We start from the raw sequence: 15486 nt of genomic DNA, 5'->3' as shown, positions 1-15486 counted from the left end.
TAAACATTCCTCTGACCTGCTGCATCCATCAACTTCCTCTCACAGCAAGGAAGTGACAACTACTCAGACAGACAGGTCTCGCCCCACCCCGCCAAGAAAATGATGGTAGGGGAAAACACTGGGGTAACTAGCCTGTTGGTTCTTTAACAGAGACTTTGAGATCAGATGTCATCTGGGTGGGGCGTGGTCGAAGGAGGTACCAAACCACCCATAATCCAGCTGTGACTTTTTTAATACCTCTGTTTTCTCTTCTGTCACCGTACTGCACTATGCAAATACTCTCCGTGCTCCAGGGACGAGCCATGGCTGTAGCACAGACCTGTAATTTGGATTGGCAGAGGATGCTGTATAATCATCATCCTCCAAAAAGTTATTCTGAACAGCCAAAGAACAGACGGCCAATGGGGCGACCTGGCTCTGTGGGGGACGCAGTGCAGTGACTAGGAAAAGGAAAGACACGCTGCATTCTTTTGATCCGGACAGATGGCAACATCGGAGCGCTGTGCTAAGCTGCCGGTTCATCATTATACACAGTGGGGACATCATGGTCGCCAGTCTATGGTTCAATGGTTCTCTACTGACTTTTTTCAGTATTTATTCAACATGTTGGGTGCTTCCAGTCGACCAAAGTCTATCTCTCAACACTCAGATGTAAATGAGTTAGGCAGGATGATTACTGAGTGACTTAAAGGTTTCCTCTGAATGGTGATTTCACCAGTCAATCTCGCCACTTGTTCAATAGGATCGCTGGATGAGACCCTATGCCTACACCAGTCTGGGAAGTTTTCAATCAAACCAGTTTAATAGCTACTTTGGTGGTCAATTGGTAGGTAACCACAAACTACAAAGAGAATTTCCTTCTGTCTGTAACTATTATTTTCTCAGGTGATGACATACTGTAGGGTGGAGACCCCAAATATGCATAGTACTTTGTCACTTTAGGGTGTGAGAACTGTTTGGTATTTTGAGTGACCATTGCATGTTTTATGCTGGGATGACAAATGCCTATTTACTAACTTCAGAATCATGAATATTACTGCTATACAATACCTTGGGATCCCTCTTGCTCTCTCTCTCGCTCTCTCTCTCCTCCCACCCCCCTAAATTAAAATGTATCTGTCTCGACGTGATAAAAACTATATACAGTGCATTCAGAAAGTACTCAGACCCCTTGACTTTTTCCACATTTTGCGATGTTACAGCCTTGTTCATAAATGGATCAAATATATTTTTCCCCTCATCAATATACTCACAATACCCCAAATTGACAAAGCAAAAACAAGTCTTTAGATTTTTTAGCAAATGTATAAAATAAGGAAATATCACATTTAAATAAGTATTCAGACCCTTTACTCAATACTTGTTGAAGCTTCTTCGGCTTTTTGGGTGACACTGCAAGTTTGGCACACCTGTGTTTGGGAAATTTCTCAAATTTTTCTCAGCACATTCTCTCAAGCTCTGTCAGGTTGGATGGGGAGCGTCGCTGCACAGCTATTTTCAGGTCTCTCCAGAGATGTTTGATCGGGTTCAAGTCTGGGCTCTGGCTGGGCCACTCAAGGATATTCAGAGACTTGTCCCGAAGCCACTCATGCGTTGTCTTGGCTGTGTGCTTAGGGTTGTTGTTCTGTTGGAAGATTCACCTTTGCCCCAGTCTGAGGTCCTGAGTGCTATGGAGCAGGTTTTCATCAATGATCTCTCTGTACTTTGTTCTGTTCATCTTCACCTCGATCCTGACTAGTCTCCCAGTCCCTGCCTCTGAAAAACATCCCCACAGTATGATGCTGCCACCACCATGCTTCACCATAGGGATAGTGCCAGATGTGATGCTTGGCATTCAGGCCAAAGAGTTCAATCTTAGTTTCATCAGACCAGAGAATATTTTTTTCTCATGGTCTGAGTCCTTTAGGTGCCTTTTGGAAAAGTCCATGCAGGCTGTCATGTGCCTTTTACTGAGGCGTGGCTTCCGTCTGGCCAACCAACCATAAAGGCCTGATTGGTGGAATGCTGCAGGCATGGTTGGCCTTCTGAAAGGTTCTCCCATATCCAGAGTGACCATCGGGTACTTGGTCACCTCCCTGACCAAGGCATTTCTCCCCCGATTGCCAACGTTTCCCGGGCGGCCAGCTCTAGGAAGAGTCTTGGTGGTTCCACTTAAGAATGATGGAGGCCACTGTGTTCTTGGGGACCTTCAATGTTGCAGAATATTTTTGGTAGCCTTCCCCAGATCTGTGCCTCGACACAATCTACGGACAAATTCCTTCGAACTCATGGCTTGGTTTTTGCTATGTCATGCATAGTCAACTGTGAGTCCTCATATGGATAGGCGTGTGCCTTTCCAAATCATGTCCAATCAATTGAATTTACAACAAGTGTACTCCAATCAAGTTGTAGAAATATCTCAAGGGTGATCAATGGAAACAGGATGTACCTGAGCTCAATTTCGATTATCATAGCAAAGGGTCTGAATACTTACGTAAGTAAGATATTTCAGTTTTTTAATTTTTAATAGATGTATATACACTACCATTCAAAGGTTTGGGGTCATTTGGAAATGTCCTTGTTTTTGAAAGAAAAGCAAATTTTTTGTCCTTTAAAATAACATCAAATTGATCATAAATACAATGTAGACATTGTTAATGTTGCAAATTACTATTGTAGCTGGAAACTACTGATTTTTAATGGAATATCTACATAGTCGTACAGAGGCCCACTTTCAGCAACCATCACTCTTGTGTTCCAATGGCACGTTGTGTTAGCTAATACAAGTTTATAATTTTAAAAGGCTAAATGATCATTAGAAAACCCTTTTGCAATTATGTTAGCACAGCTGAAAACTGTTGTTCTGATTAAAGAAGCAATACAACTGTCCTTCTTTAGACTAGTTAAAGTATCTGGAGCATCAGCATTTTGTGGGTTTGATTACAGGCTCAAAATGGCAAGAAACAAAGAACTTTCTTCTGAAACTCGTCAGAATATTCTTGTTCTGAGAAATGAAGGCTATTCCATGTGAGAAATTGCCAAGAAACTGAAGATCTCGTACAACGCTGTGTGCCACTCCCTTCACAGAACAGCGCAAACTGGCTCTAACCAGAATAGAAAGAGGAGTGGGAGGCCATCTCAAGGGTGATCAAGAATGTGCTTTTCTTGTTTTTTCTAAGTTACCCCAAACTTTTTAACGTTAGTTTATATATTGTGAGAAACGGTATAAATATCATCCTAATTACTTGGGTAATTGGTATCTCTCTGTCAGTCATTTTCAAACTATAGGTATATTTTATGTTTTTTTGTGTGTTGCTCTGGCCTTGTCATGATCTGTGCTCCCTCTATTGGTGATCAGAAGAAAGTTCTACAAACCACTTTATGTATTTGATTTACTCGACTACAACTCTAATCATGTTATTTTCTGTCCCGTCTGTTGCAGGGTTCGACCTGATGGAATACTTCAAAGTGGAAAACATACTGGGATCAAGGTTTGATGAGGGCCAGAGCTCCTATGTTCGACTTGGGACCATGCCTATTGTACAACAGACAGAGTGAGTGATCTATTTTGTATTTGCTGTGACAAATACCATGCGAGATCGCGCCAGTAGCGCAGGTAACAAGGCGATGGAAGTCATGGCACAGGTGTGATATTTGGCTGTGTGCGTACATTAGTTGGTAGTTTAAGTGATAATGCCAGAGAAATATTGGCACGGATGTTGTTAGGCCTGAGTTGAAGCTGAGAAAAGCTGCCTGCCTGTCTGTCTCATCCTGACTCCCGACACGTTCATTACTAATGGACATCTGGAGATCGAATTTGAATATTGAAATAAAGTTGCAAATGTCGGAGAGACAGACGGCAAGTTTTATACAAATGTCCGCTGTAGAAAACTCATAGTTAGTCTAAAAGAAATCTGAGATAATGTCCAGATCCTTTTAATAGTGGAGTTTAAGTTTATAAATTGCCTGGCTGGGCAGATGAGACAGTTGATTATGAACAGAGTAAATAGGCATTTTAACATCATAGATTTAGCCAGTGGTACCTTGTTGAATAGACACCGGATGGAATGCGGTTTTAACAAATCAGCATTCAGGATTAGACCCACAAGTTGTTAATTAGCAATAAAACCACCCGTGTTCAACTATAGGGGAAAATACTGAAATTGGCTTAGATTGTTGACAACATGTAAACTATATTTAATATTCTAATGTTTATTGACAACATAATTACGTTTGCACGATGAGCACTTTCTGTCTGTCAAATACATCATTACAGTTGTTGGTTAGCTAGCTAGTTTTTCCATATTAGCATATAAATTAGTCAAAACACCTCAAAACAATTATCAATAACAAGATGCAACGATGCCACAACCGATTCCCCACATAGCAGCTTCTTGTCACTGTTGCTAAAGATCTGACTGTTCAGAATCATAACACTTCTACCTCACCGATGCACACATAATTTTAATGACGTTGTCAGCCAACCCGTCTATACCAATGAGGAATCTACTAAACCCTGGTTCTGGAAGTTACTTTTTTGTATCAGGTTAGAAGAATTTACCAAGCAGGTTAGGCTGCTACGAAAAGTCACTTCCAGTTGTTGCTGTACTCTGTCAAGATCCAACCATAAACCCAGAATTGCTGAGGCCATGTTTTGGCCTTTGTGCCAGTTTATACACGGTGTTCAATTGAAGTAAAAGTATTTTTCTTTCTCATCAATTATAACGTTATTGTTGACCCCAAATGTTTTATGGGAGTTGAAAAGGTAAGCCAGCAACACCGGTTTGTGATGAAAATCTCAGTTGCAAGCTGATTGATCAAATCAAATCAAAGTGCATCGGTCGCATACACAGTTTAGAAGATGTTATAGCGGGTGCAGTGAAATGCTTGTGTTACTAGCTCCTACCTGTGCAGTAAAATGTCAAACAAGTTCGTAAATAATGAATAGTCAAGAAACAAGAAAGCAAGAATGTCTGAACAAATCCAATTAACAACCCAAATAAAACTGTCTCAGTAATCCAAGTGCAATCTAGTGATATAGTCAGAATGATATGTAGGCCTGTAGCAGTAGATATACCTCAGCTATGTGAACAATCCAGTCATAATGAATGTAGTGTGGATGTGATGATTGAATGGCAACCATCTGTGCTGTTGATGTTTTCCAGAGACGTGTTCCCTCAAGGTCTGCCAGATGAATATGCCTTTGTGACGACTTTCAAGTTCAGGAAGACCTCGAGACGGGAGGACTGGTACCTCTGGCAGATCTTTGACAAGTATGGAATTCCACAGGTGGGTTATCATAGTGGTGTGGGTGTTCATCAACAGACCCCGTGCTGAGTCTATTGTTTTGCCAATTGCAGTGCTGGCACATCGACAGAGAGACATGATGATTATTTTCCTGATCATTTGTACCATTGAATAGCATTGGGGATGTTGTGTTATACTGAGTGGAACAGGGGAACCCAAGAGCAGACTCAGACGAGGAGACTGGGATGAAGTAACCAAGGTATTTATTGACACACAGGGAGGAGATGGAGTGCAGGTCAGGGGAAGCTTGGGCGGGTTGCTGGAAACAAAGTAAGCAGGTCTGGAGGGGAATCCAAGGGAGTAGTAGAGTGGGGAATCCAGGACAGAGTAGCAGGATGACGAGATGTGTGACTGAAGACAGGCACCAGAGTCAGAGCGGGCAGAACTGTAGTGGAGAGGAAAACAGTGTCAGGCAAGGAATTCAGGCACAACGGGATCTGACTAGTAACGTAGACTGACTGAGATTACGATCTGGCAGCATGGAAGTGGCAGGGCTGAGGATTTGTAGAAGTCTTGATTATTGAACGGGTTGCATCTGGTGGGGCTCTGCTCTGACTCCAGCACACCTGTCTATGCCCACACAGAGAGAGGGAGTACTGGGGGAGTGGCAGCAGGTCAAGGAGACACAGGATGAGCAGTAGAGGGCATTGCAGGAGCACATGTGACATGTTTTTTTATTTTACCAAGCAAGTCAGTTCAGAACATGTTCTTATTTTCAATGACGTCTTAGAAACAGTGAGTTAACTGCCTTGTTCAGGGGCAGAACGATAGATTTTTACCTTGTCGGTTCGGGGATTAGATCTTCTAACCTTTCGGTTACTAGTCCAATGCTCTAACCACTAGGCTAACTGTTGTTCCTACCCACACCGAAAACCGTGGATAGATGGCAGCATTCGCGCAAAACTGAAAGTGCGACCCACCCCATTTAACCATGGCAACGTGACTGGTAATTTGGTTGAATACAAATAATGTAGTTATTCACTCCGTAAAGCAATCAAACTGGCAAAACGTAAGTACAGAGACAAAGTGGAGTCACAATTCAAGACAATCACAGATTACAAAGGGAAAACCAGCCACGTCGTGGACACCGACGTCTTTCTCCCAGACAAGCTAAACACCTTCTTTGCCCGCTTTGAGGATAACACAATGCCACCGATTCATCCTGCTCCCAAGGACTGTAGGCGCTTGTTCTCCATGGCTGATGTAAGTAAGATGTTTAAGTGTGTTGACCCTCGCAAGGCTGCCGGCCAAGACGGCATCCCTACCCCGTCCTCAGAACATGCAACAGTGTTTATGGGCATATTCAATCACTCCCTATCACTGAGAATGGTGCCGGAGGAGATGGCTGCCATTTTACGGGCTCTTAACCAATTGTACTATTGTGTGTGTTTTTGTGTAATTTGCAACTTATTTTGTACATACTTTTTCTACCACCTTCTCTTATGACTGAAAAGAGCTTCTGGATATCAGAACAGCTATTACTCACCTCATCCAGGATGAAGATTTTTTCTTTAACGATGGATTCTGACGCAAAGGATTCACTTCAGACACTGGACAAGGCCCAAATCCCGTCATTTGCATGAAGAACAGACAGAGATATTGGGGTTGTAGGTCAGGGTGCATTGAAAGAATCCGACGGTGAGGGGGTAACCCACCTCTACCATCAGTCCTATTAGCCAACGTGCAATCATTGGAAAATAAACTGGATGAGCTCATATCAAGACTATTCTACCAACGGGTGGATATCTTGTGTTTCACCGAGTCGTTGGCTGAACAACGACATGGATAACATACAGCTGGCTGGGTTTTTGGTCAATCAGTAAAATAAAACAGCTGCCTCAGGTAAGACAAGGGGTGGCGGTCTGTGTCTGTGCCAATAACAGCTGGTGCACGAAATCTAATATTAATGAAGTCTCAAGGTTTTGTTCGCCTGAGGTAGAGTATTTTATGATAAGCTGTAGAAAACACTATCTACCAAGAGAGTTTTCATCTATATTTTTTGTAGCTGTCTATTTACCACCACAAACCGATGCTGGCACTAAGACCGCACTCAACAAGCTGTATAAGGCCAGAAACAAACAAGGAAATGCTCATCCAGAGGCGGCGCTCCTAGTCGCCGGGTTGAATTTAATGCAGGGAAACTTAAATCTGTTTTACCTCATTTCTACCAGCATGTTACATGCACAACCAGAGGAAATTAAAACTCTAGACCACCTTGACTCCACACACAGATACGCTTTCAAAACTCTCCCTCGCACTCCATTTGGAAAATCTGACTATAACCCTATCCTCCTGATTTCTGTTTACAAGCAAAAACTACGGGACTGTTTTGTTAGCACATACCGGAATATGTTCCAGGATTCTTGGCATTGAGGAGTACACCACATTAGTCACTGCCTTCATTAATAAGTGCATCGATGATGTCATCCCCACAGTAACCGTAAGTACATACCCCCCCAAAAAAGCCACTGATTAGAGGCAACATCCGCATTGAGATAATGGGTAGAGCTGCCGCTTTCAAGGAACGAGACTCTAACCTGGATGCTTCTAAGAAATCCCGCTATGCCCTCCGACGAACCATCAAACAGTTAAAGCGTCAATACAGGATTAAGATTGAATCATATTACATCGTCTCCGACGCTTGTCGGATGTGTCAGGGCTTGCAAACAATTACGGACTACAAAGGGAAGCAAAGCCGTGATCTGCCCAGTGACACAAGCCTACCAGATGAGCTAAATGACTTGCTCGCTTTGAGGCAAGTAACACTGAAGCATACATGAGAGCACTAGCTGTTGCGGACGACTGTGTGATCATGCTATCCATAGCCGATGTGAGTAAGGTCAACATTCACAAGGCCACAGGGCCAGACGGATCTCCAAGCATGCGCTGACAAACTGGCAAGTGTCTTCACTGGCATTTTCAACCTGTCCCTGTAATACCTACATAGTCTGTAATACCTACATGTGTCAAACAGACCACCATATTCCATGTGCCCAAGAACACCAAGGTAACCCGCCTAAATGACTACCGACCCGTAGCACTCACATCTGTAGTCATGATGTGCTTTGAAAGGCTGGTCATGTCTCACATCAACACCATTATCCCAGAAACCCTAGACCCACTACGATTTGCATACTGCCGCAACAGATCCACAGATGATGTAATCTCTATTGCACTCCACACTGCCTTTTCCCACCTGGACAAAATGAACACCGATGTGAGAATGCTATTCGTTGACTACAGCTCAGCATTCAACATCATAGTGCCCTCAAAGCTCCTCATCAAGCTAAGGACCCTGGGACTAAACACCTCCCTCTGCAACTGGATCATGGAATTCCTGACAGGCCGCCCCCAAGTGGTAAGGGTAGATAACAACACAACTGCCACGCTGATCCTCAACACGGGGGCCACTTAGGGGTACACACTTAGTCCCCTCCTGTACTCCCTGTTCACCCACAACAACATGGCCAAGCACAACTCCAACACCATCATTAAGTTTGCAGACGACACAACAGTTGTAGGCCTGATCACTGACAACAATGAGATAGCCTATAGGGAGTAGGTCAGAGACCTGGCCATGTGGTGCCAAGATAACAACCTCTCCCTCAACATGATCAAGACAAAGGAGATGATCATAGACTAGAGGAAAACCAGGGCCGAGCATGCTCCCATTCTCATCGACGGGGCTGTAGTGGAGCAGGTTGAGAGACCAAGACAGTTGTGAACAGGGCATGACAACAACTATTCCCCCTCAGGAGACTGAAAAGATTTGACATATGTCCTCAGACCCTCAAAGTTCTATAGCTGCACCAACAAGAGCATCCTGACTGGTTGCATCACTGCCTGGTATGGTAACTGCTCGGCCTCCGACCACAAGGCACTACAGAGGGTAGTGCGTACGGCCCAGTACATCACTGGGGCCAAGCTTCCTGCCATCCAGGACTTCTATATCAGGCGATGTCAGAGAAAGGCCCTAAACATTGCCTAAGACTCCAGCCACCCTAGTCATAGACTTTTCTCTCTGCTACCGCACGGCAAGCGGTATCGGATTGCCAAGTCTAGTTCCAGGCTTCTTAACAGCAACTACCCACATGCCAAAAGACTCCTAAACAGCTAACCAAATGGCTACCCTGATTATTTGCATTGACCACCCCCCCCTCCCATTTTTACACTGTTGCCACTCTAAGTTTATTATCGATACCTCGACTAACCTGTTCCCCCGCACATTGACTCTTTACCGGTACCTCCTGTATATAGCCTCGTTACTGTTATTTTATTGTTGCTTTTTTTCCCTTCAATTATTTTATTTTTTTAATTGTAATTTTTTTAATTAATTGTTTTACTTCATTTTTTTAAGTAAATACTTTCTTAACTATATTTTTTTCTTAAAACTGCATTTTTGGTTAAGGGCTTGTAATTAAGCATTTCACTGTAAGCTCTACACCTTTGGTATTCAGCGCTTGCGGCAAATACAATGTGATTTGATTTGATTTGACTATCTGCTGTCCCCACTTGCTTGAAGATGTCTACCATTGTTCCTGTACCCAAGAAACCAAAGGTAACTGAACTAAATGACTATCTCTCTGTAGCACTCTCTTCTGCTAGTTAAAACTTCTTAAGGCTAGGGGGCGGTATTTTCACATCCGGATGAAAAGCGTGCCCAAATTAAACTGCCTGCTACTCAGGCCCAGAAGCTAGGATATGCATATTATTAAATTTGGATAGAAAACACTCGGAAGTTTCTAAAACTGTTTGAATGATGTCTGTGAGTATAACAGAACTTATTTGTCAGGCGAAACCCAGGAGGACAAACCATCCAGGAAAAAATGTATTGTGGTCACTTTGTTTTCAATTAGTTTTCTATGGGGATCTGGATTTCTAAGGCACTTGCTTCCACTGGATGTCAACAGACTTTAGAAATTGGTTGAGGTTTTTCCTTTGTGTAATGAAGAAGTAGCCCTGTTCAGAAAGAGGGTAGAGTGAAGTGAACTGTTTGTTAGAGGCACGTGACCTGAAAGCTCGCTACACATTGTTTTCGTCCGGTATTGAACACAGTTTATCCCGTCTTAAATTTGATCGATTATTTACTTTAAAAAATACCTAAAGTTGTATTAGGAAAGTTGTTAAAAATGTTTGGACAAAGATAACAGGTAACTTATGAGATATTTTGTAGTCATGTTGCGCAAGTTTGAACCAGTGTTTTTCTGGATCAAACGCACCAAATAAAATTTAAATTTTGGATATATAACGTCGGAATTAATCGAACAAAAGGACCATTTGCGATGATTATGGGACATATTAGAGTGCCAACAGAAGAAGCTCGTCAAAGGTAAGGCATTAATTATATCTTTATTTCTGAGTTTCGTGTCGCGCCTGGCGGGTTGAATAATGATTGTCTGTGTATGATTGATGGGGTGCTGTCAAATCAAATCAAATGTATTTATATAGCCCTTCTTACATCAGCTGATATCGCAAAGTGCTGTACATAAACCCAGCCTAAAACCCCAAACAGCAAGCAATGCAGGTGTAGAAGCATGGTGGCTGGGAAAAACTCTCTAGAAAGGCGAACACCTAGGAAGAAACCTAGAGAGGAACCAGGCTATGAGGGGTGGCCAGTCCTCTTCTGGCTGTGCCGGGTGGAGATTATAACAGAACATGGCCAAGATGTTCATAAATGACCAGCATGGTCAAATAATAATAATCACAGTAGTTGTAGAGGGTGCAGCAAGTCAGCACCTCAGGAGTAAATGTCAGTTGGCTTTTCATACCCGATCATTAACAGTTTCTCTACCGCTCCTGCTGTCTCTAGAGAGTTGAAAACAGCAGGTCTGGGACAGACAGCACATCCGGTGAACAGGTCAGGGTTCCATAGCCGCAGGCAGACAGTTGAAACTGGAGCAGCAGCACGGCAAGGTGGACTGGGGACAGCAAGGAGTCATCATGCCAGGTAGTCCTGAGGCATGGTCCTAGGGCTCAGGTCCTCCGAGAGAGAGAAAGAGAGAAAGAGAGAATTAGAGAGAGCATACTTAAATTCACACAGGACACCAGATAAGACAGGAGAAGTACTCCAGATATAACAAACTGACCCTAGCTCCCCGACACATAAACTACTACAGCATAAATACTGGAGGCTGAGACAGGAGGGGTCAGGAGACACTGTGGCCCCATCCGATGATACCCCCAGACAGGGCCAAACAGGAAGGATATAACCCCACCCACTTTGCCAAAGCACAGCCCCCACACCACTAGAGGGATACCTTCAACCACCAACTTACCATCCTGAGACAAGACCGAGTATAGCCCACAAAGATCTCCGCCACGGCACAACCCAAGGGCGCAAACCCAGAAAGCAAGATCACGTCAGTGACTCAACCCACTCAAGTGATGCACCCCTCCTAGGGACGGCATGAAAGAGCACCAGTAAGCCAGTGACTCAGCCCCTGTAACAGGGTTAGAGGCAGAGAATCCCAGTGGAGAGAGGGGAACCGGTCAGGCAGAGACAGTAAGGGCGGTTCGTTGCTCCAGAGCCTTTCCGTTCACCTTCACACTCCTGGGCCAGACTACACTCAATCATATGACCCACTGAAGAGATGGGTCTTCAGTAAAGACTTAAAGGTTGAGACCGAGTCTGCGTCTCTCACATGGGTAGGCAGACCATTCCATAAAAATGGAGCCCTATAGGAGAAAGCCCTGCCTACAGCTTTTTGCTTAGAAATTCTAGGAACAATTAGGAGGCCTGCGTCTTGTGACCGTAGCGTAGCGTACGTGTAGATATGTACGGCAGGACCAAATCGGAAAGATAGGTGGGAGCAAGCCCATGTAATGCTTTGTAGGTTAGCAGTAAAACCTTGAATTCAGGCCTAGCCTTAACAGGAAGCCAGTGTAGGGAGGCTAGCACTGGAGAAATATGATTATCAGGATTCTAGTCAGGATTCTAGCAGCCGTATTTAGCACTACTTGAAGGTTATTTTGTGCTTTTTCCGGCTGTAGCCGGAAAGTAAAGCATTGCAGTAGTCTAACCTAGAAGTAACAAAAGCATGGATTAATTTTTCTGCATAATTTTTGGACAGAAAGTTTCAGATTTTTGCAATGTTACGTAGATGGAAAGAAGATGTCCTTGAAACAGTCTTAATATGTTCGTCAAAAGAGAGATTAGGGTCCAGAGTAACGCCGAGGTCCACCATTAATTGTCAGATTCAACAGAAGATCTATTTGTTTCTTGGGACCTAAAACAAGCATCTCTGTTTTGTCCAAGTTTAAAAGTAGAACGTTTGCAGCCATCTACCTTCTTATGTCTGAAACACAGGCTTCTATCGAGGGCAATTTTGGGGCTTCACCATGTTTCATTGAAATGTACAGCTGTGTGTCATCCGCATAGCAGTGAAAGTTAACATTACGTTTTCGAATGACATCCCTAAGAGGTAAAATATATAGTGAAAACAATAGTGGTCCTAAAACGGAACCTTGAGGAATACCGAAATTTACAGTTGATTTGTCAGAGGACAAACCATTCACAGAGACAAATCAAATCAAATCAAATTTTCTGATATCTTTCTGACAGATAAGATCTAAACCAGGCCAGAACTTGTCCGTGTAGACCAATTTGGGTTTCCAATCTCTCCAAAAGAATGTGGTGATCGATGGTATCAAAAGCAGCACTAAAGTCTAGGAGCACGAGGACAGATGCAGAGCCTCGGTCTGACGCCATTAAAAGGTAATTTACCACCTTCACAAGTGCAGTCTCAGTGCTATGATGGGGTCTAAAACCAAACTGAAGCATTTCGTATACATTGTTTGTCTTCAGGAAGGCAGTGAGTTGCTTTGCAACAGCTTTTTCACATTTTTTGAACTAATGGAAGATTCGATATAGGCCGATAGTTTTTTTATATTTTCTGGGTCAAGGTTTGGCTTTTTCAAGAGAGGCTTTGTTACTGCCGCTTTTAGTGAGTTTGGTACACATCCGGTGGATAGAGAGCCATTTATTATGATCAACATAGGAGGGCCAAGCACAGGAAGCAGCTCTTTCAGTAGTTTAGTTGGAATAGGGTCCAGTATGCAGCTTGAAGGTTTAGAGGCCATGATAATTTTCATCATTGTGTTAAGAGATTTGGTACTAAAACGCTTGAGTGTCTCTCTTGATCCTAGTCTCCTGACAGAGTTGTGCAGACTCAGGACAACTGAACTTTGGAGGAATACGCAGATTTAAAGAGGAGTCTGTAATTTGCTTTCTAATGATCATGATCTTTTCCTCAAAGAAGTTCATGAATTGAATTACTGCTGAAGTGAAACCTTACCTGTGCTCAGATAATCGCATAGTTTGCTTTCGCCGTAAAGCCTTTTTGAAATCTGACACATTGGCTGGATTAACCTGTTGCGACGACCAAACCCGGATCTGGGATTCTATTTATAGACCTAAGCTCATTACCATAACGCAACGTTAACTATTCATGAAAATCGCAAATGAAATGAAATAAATATGCTATCTCTCAAGCTTAGCCTTTTGTTAACAACACTGTCATCTCAGATTTTCAAAATATGCTTTTCAACCATAGGAAAACAATCATTTGTGTAACAGTAGCTAGCTAGCGTAGCATTTAGCGTTAGCATTAGCGTTAGCATTTAGCAGGCAACTATCACAAAAACAAGTAAAGCCTTCAAATAAAATAACTTACCTTTGAAGAACTTCTGATGTTTTCAATGAGGAGACTCTCAGTTAGATAGCAGATGCTCAGTTTTTCCAAAAAGATTCTTTGTGTATTAGAAATAGCTCCGTTTTGTACATCACATTTGGCTACCAAAAAAAAAAAAAAAAAAAAAACGAAAATTCAGCCCTCAAAACGCGAACTTTTTTCCAAATTAACTCCATAATATCGACTGAAACATGGCAAACGTGGTTTAGAATCAATCCTCAAGGTGTTTTTCCACATATCTCTTCAATGATATATCCTTCCTGGAAGCCTGGTTTCTCCTTGCTCTCAAATGGAAAAATAATTGCACCTGGCTTTACGCTCCAATTTCGACGCAGGGACACCAGGCGGACACTTGGAAAATGTAGTCTCTTATGGTCAATCTTCCAATGATATGCCTACAAATACGTCACAATGCTGCTAACGCCTTGGGAGAACGACAGAAAGTGTAGGCTCATTCCTTGCACAATCACAGCCATATAAGGAGACAATGGAAAACAGAGCTTCAGAAATCTGCTCATTTCCTGGTTGACGCATCATCTTGGTTTCGCCTGTAGAATGAGTTCTGGGGCACTTACAGACAATATCTTTGCAGATTCTGAAACTTCAGAGTGTTTTCTTTCAAAAACTCAAGAATATGCATAGTCGAGCATCTTTTCGTGACAAAATATCGCGCTTAAAACGGGAACGTTTTTTATCCAAAAATGAAATAGCGCCCCTAGAGATCAAAGAGGTTAACAAGTGTAGCTTTAATTTGGTGTATTGCATGTGTTATTTCATGAAAGTTTAATATTTATAGTAATTTAATTTGAATTTGGAACTCTGACATTTCACCGGATGTTGTCAAATCGATCCCGTTAACGGGATTTGATCCCTAAGAAGTTTTTAAGGATCATATCACCTTTATCTTACCTGACACCTTAGACCTACTTCAATTTTTATACCGCCCCAATAGATCCACAGATGATGCAATCACTGTCACACTACACACTGCCCTATCACATCTGGACAATAGGAATAGCTATGTAAGAATGCTGTTCATTGACTATAGCTCAGTCTTCAACACCATTGTTCCCTCCAAGTTCATCATTCATCTCGGGGCCCTGGTTCTGAACCTCGCCCTGTGTAACTTGGTCCTTGACTTCCTGACGGGCCACCCCTAGGTGGTGAAGGTAGGAAACAACACCTCCACTACGCTGATCCTCAACCCAGGGGCCCCACAAGGGTGTATGCTTAGCCCCCTCCAGTACTCCCTGTTCACCCATGACTGCATGGCCATGCACGCCTCCAACTCAATAAGCAAGTTTGCAGACAACACAACCGTATGCCTGATTACCAACAATGACAAGACAGCCTACAGGGAGGAGGTGAGGGCCCCGGTGGAGTGGTGCCAGAAACATAACCTCTCACTCTACGTCAACAAAATGAAGGAGCTGATTTTGGGCTTCAGGAGACAGCAGAAGGAGCACTCCCCCATTCCACATCGACTGAACCGCAGTGGAGACGGTGAAAA

At 43.1% G+C, this 15486-nt stretch overlaps 1 protein-coding gene across 3 annotated transcripts in view; it reads left to right on the top strand.

Annotated features, from left to right (window-relative positions):
- The window catches only part of LOC139373564 (collagen alpha-1(XXII) chain-like), a 78546-nt gene that overhangs the window by 19647 nt on the left and 43413 nt on the right, over positions 1–15486 (top strand). For all 3 annotated transcript variants that reach the window (XM_071114224.1, XM_071114226.1, XM_071114225.1), the window contains 2 exons: positions 3422–3533; positions 5145–5268. In XM_071114224.1, the coding sequence (XP_070970325.1) occupies positions 3422–3533; positions 5145–5268 (236 nt within the window). The remainder of the gene's footprint in view (positions 1–3421; positions 3534–5144; positions 5269–15486) is intronic.

This window comes from Oncorhynchus clarkii, chromosome 18 (genome assembly GCF_045791955.1).
Source record: "Oncorhynchus clarkii lewisi isolate Uvic-CL-2024 chromosome 18, UVic_Ocla_1.0, whole genome shotgun sequence".
Classification (NCBI taxonomy): domain Eukaryota; kingdom Metazoa; phylum Chordata; class Actinopteri; order Salmoniformes; family Salmonidae; genus Oncorhynchus; species Oncorhynchus clarkii.
The sequence above is the reverse complement of the archived record's forward strand: the minus strand, read 5'-3'. Positions and strand labels throughout refer to the sequence as shown.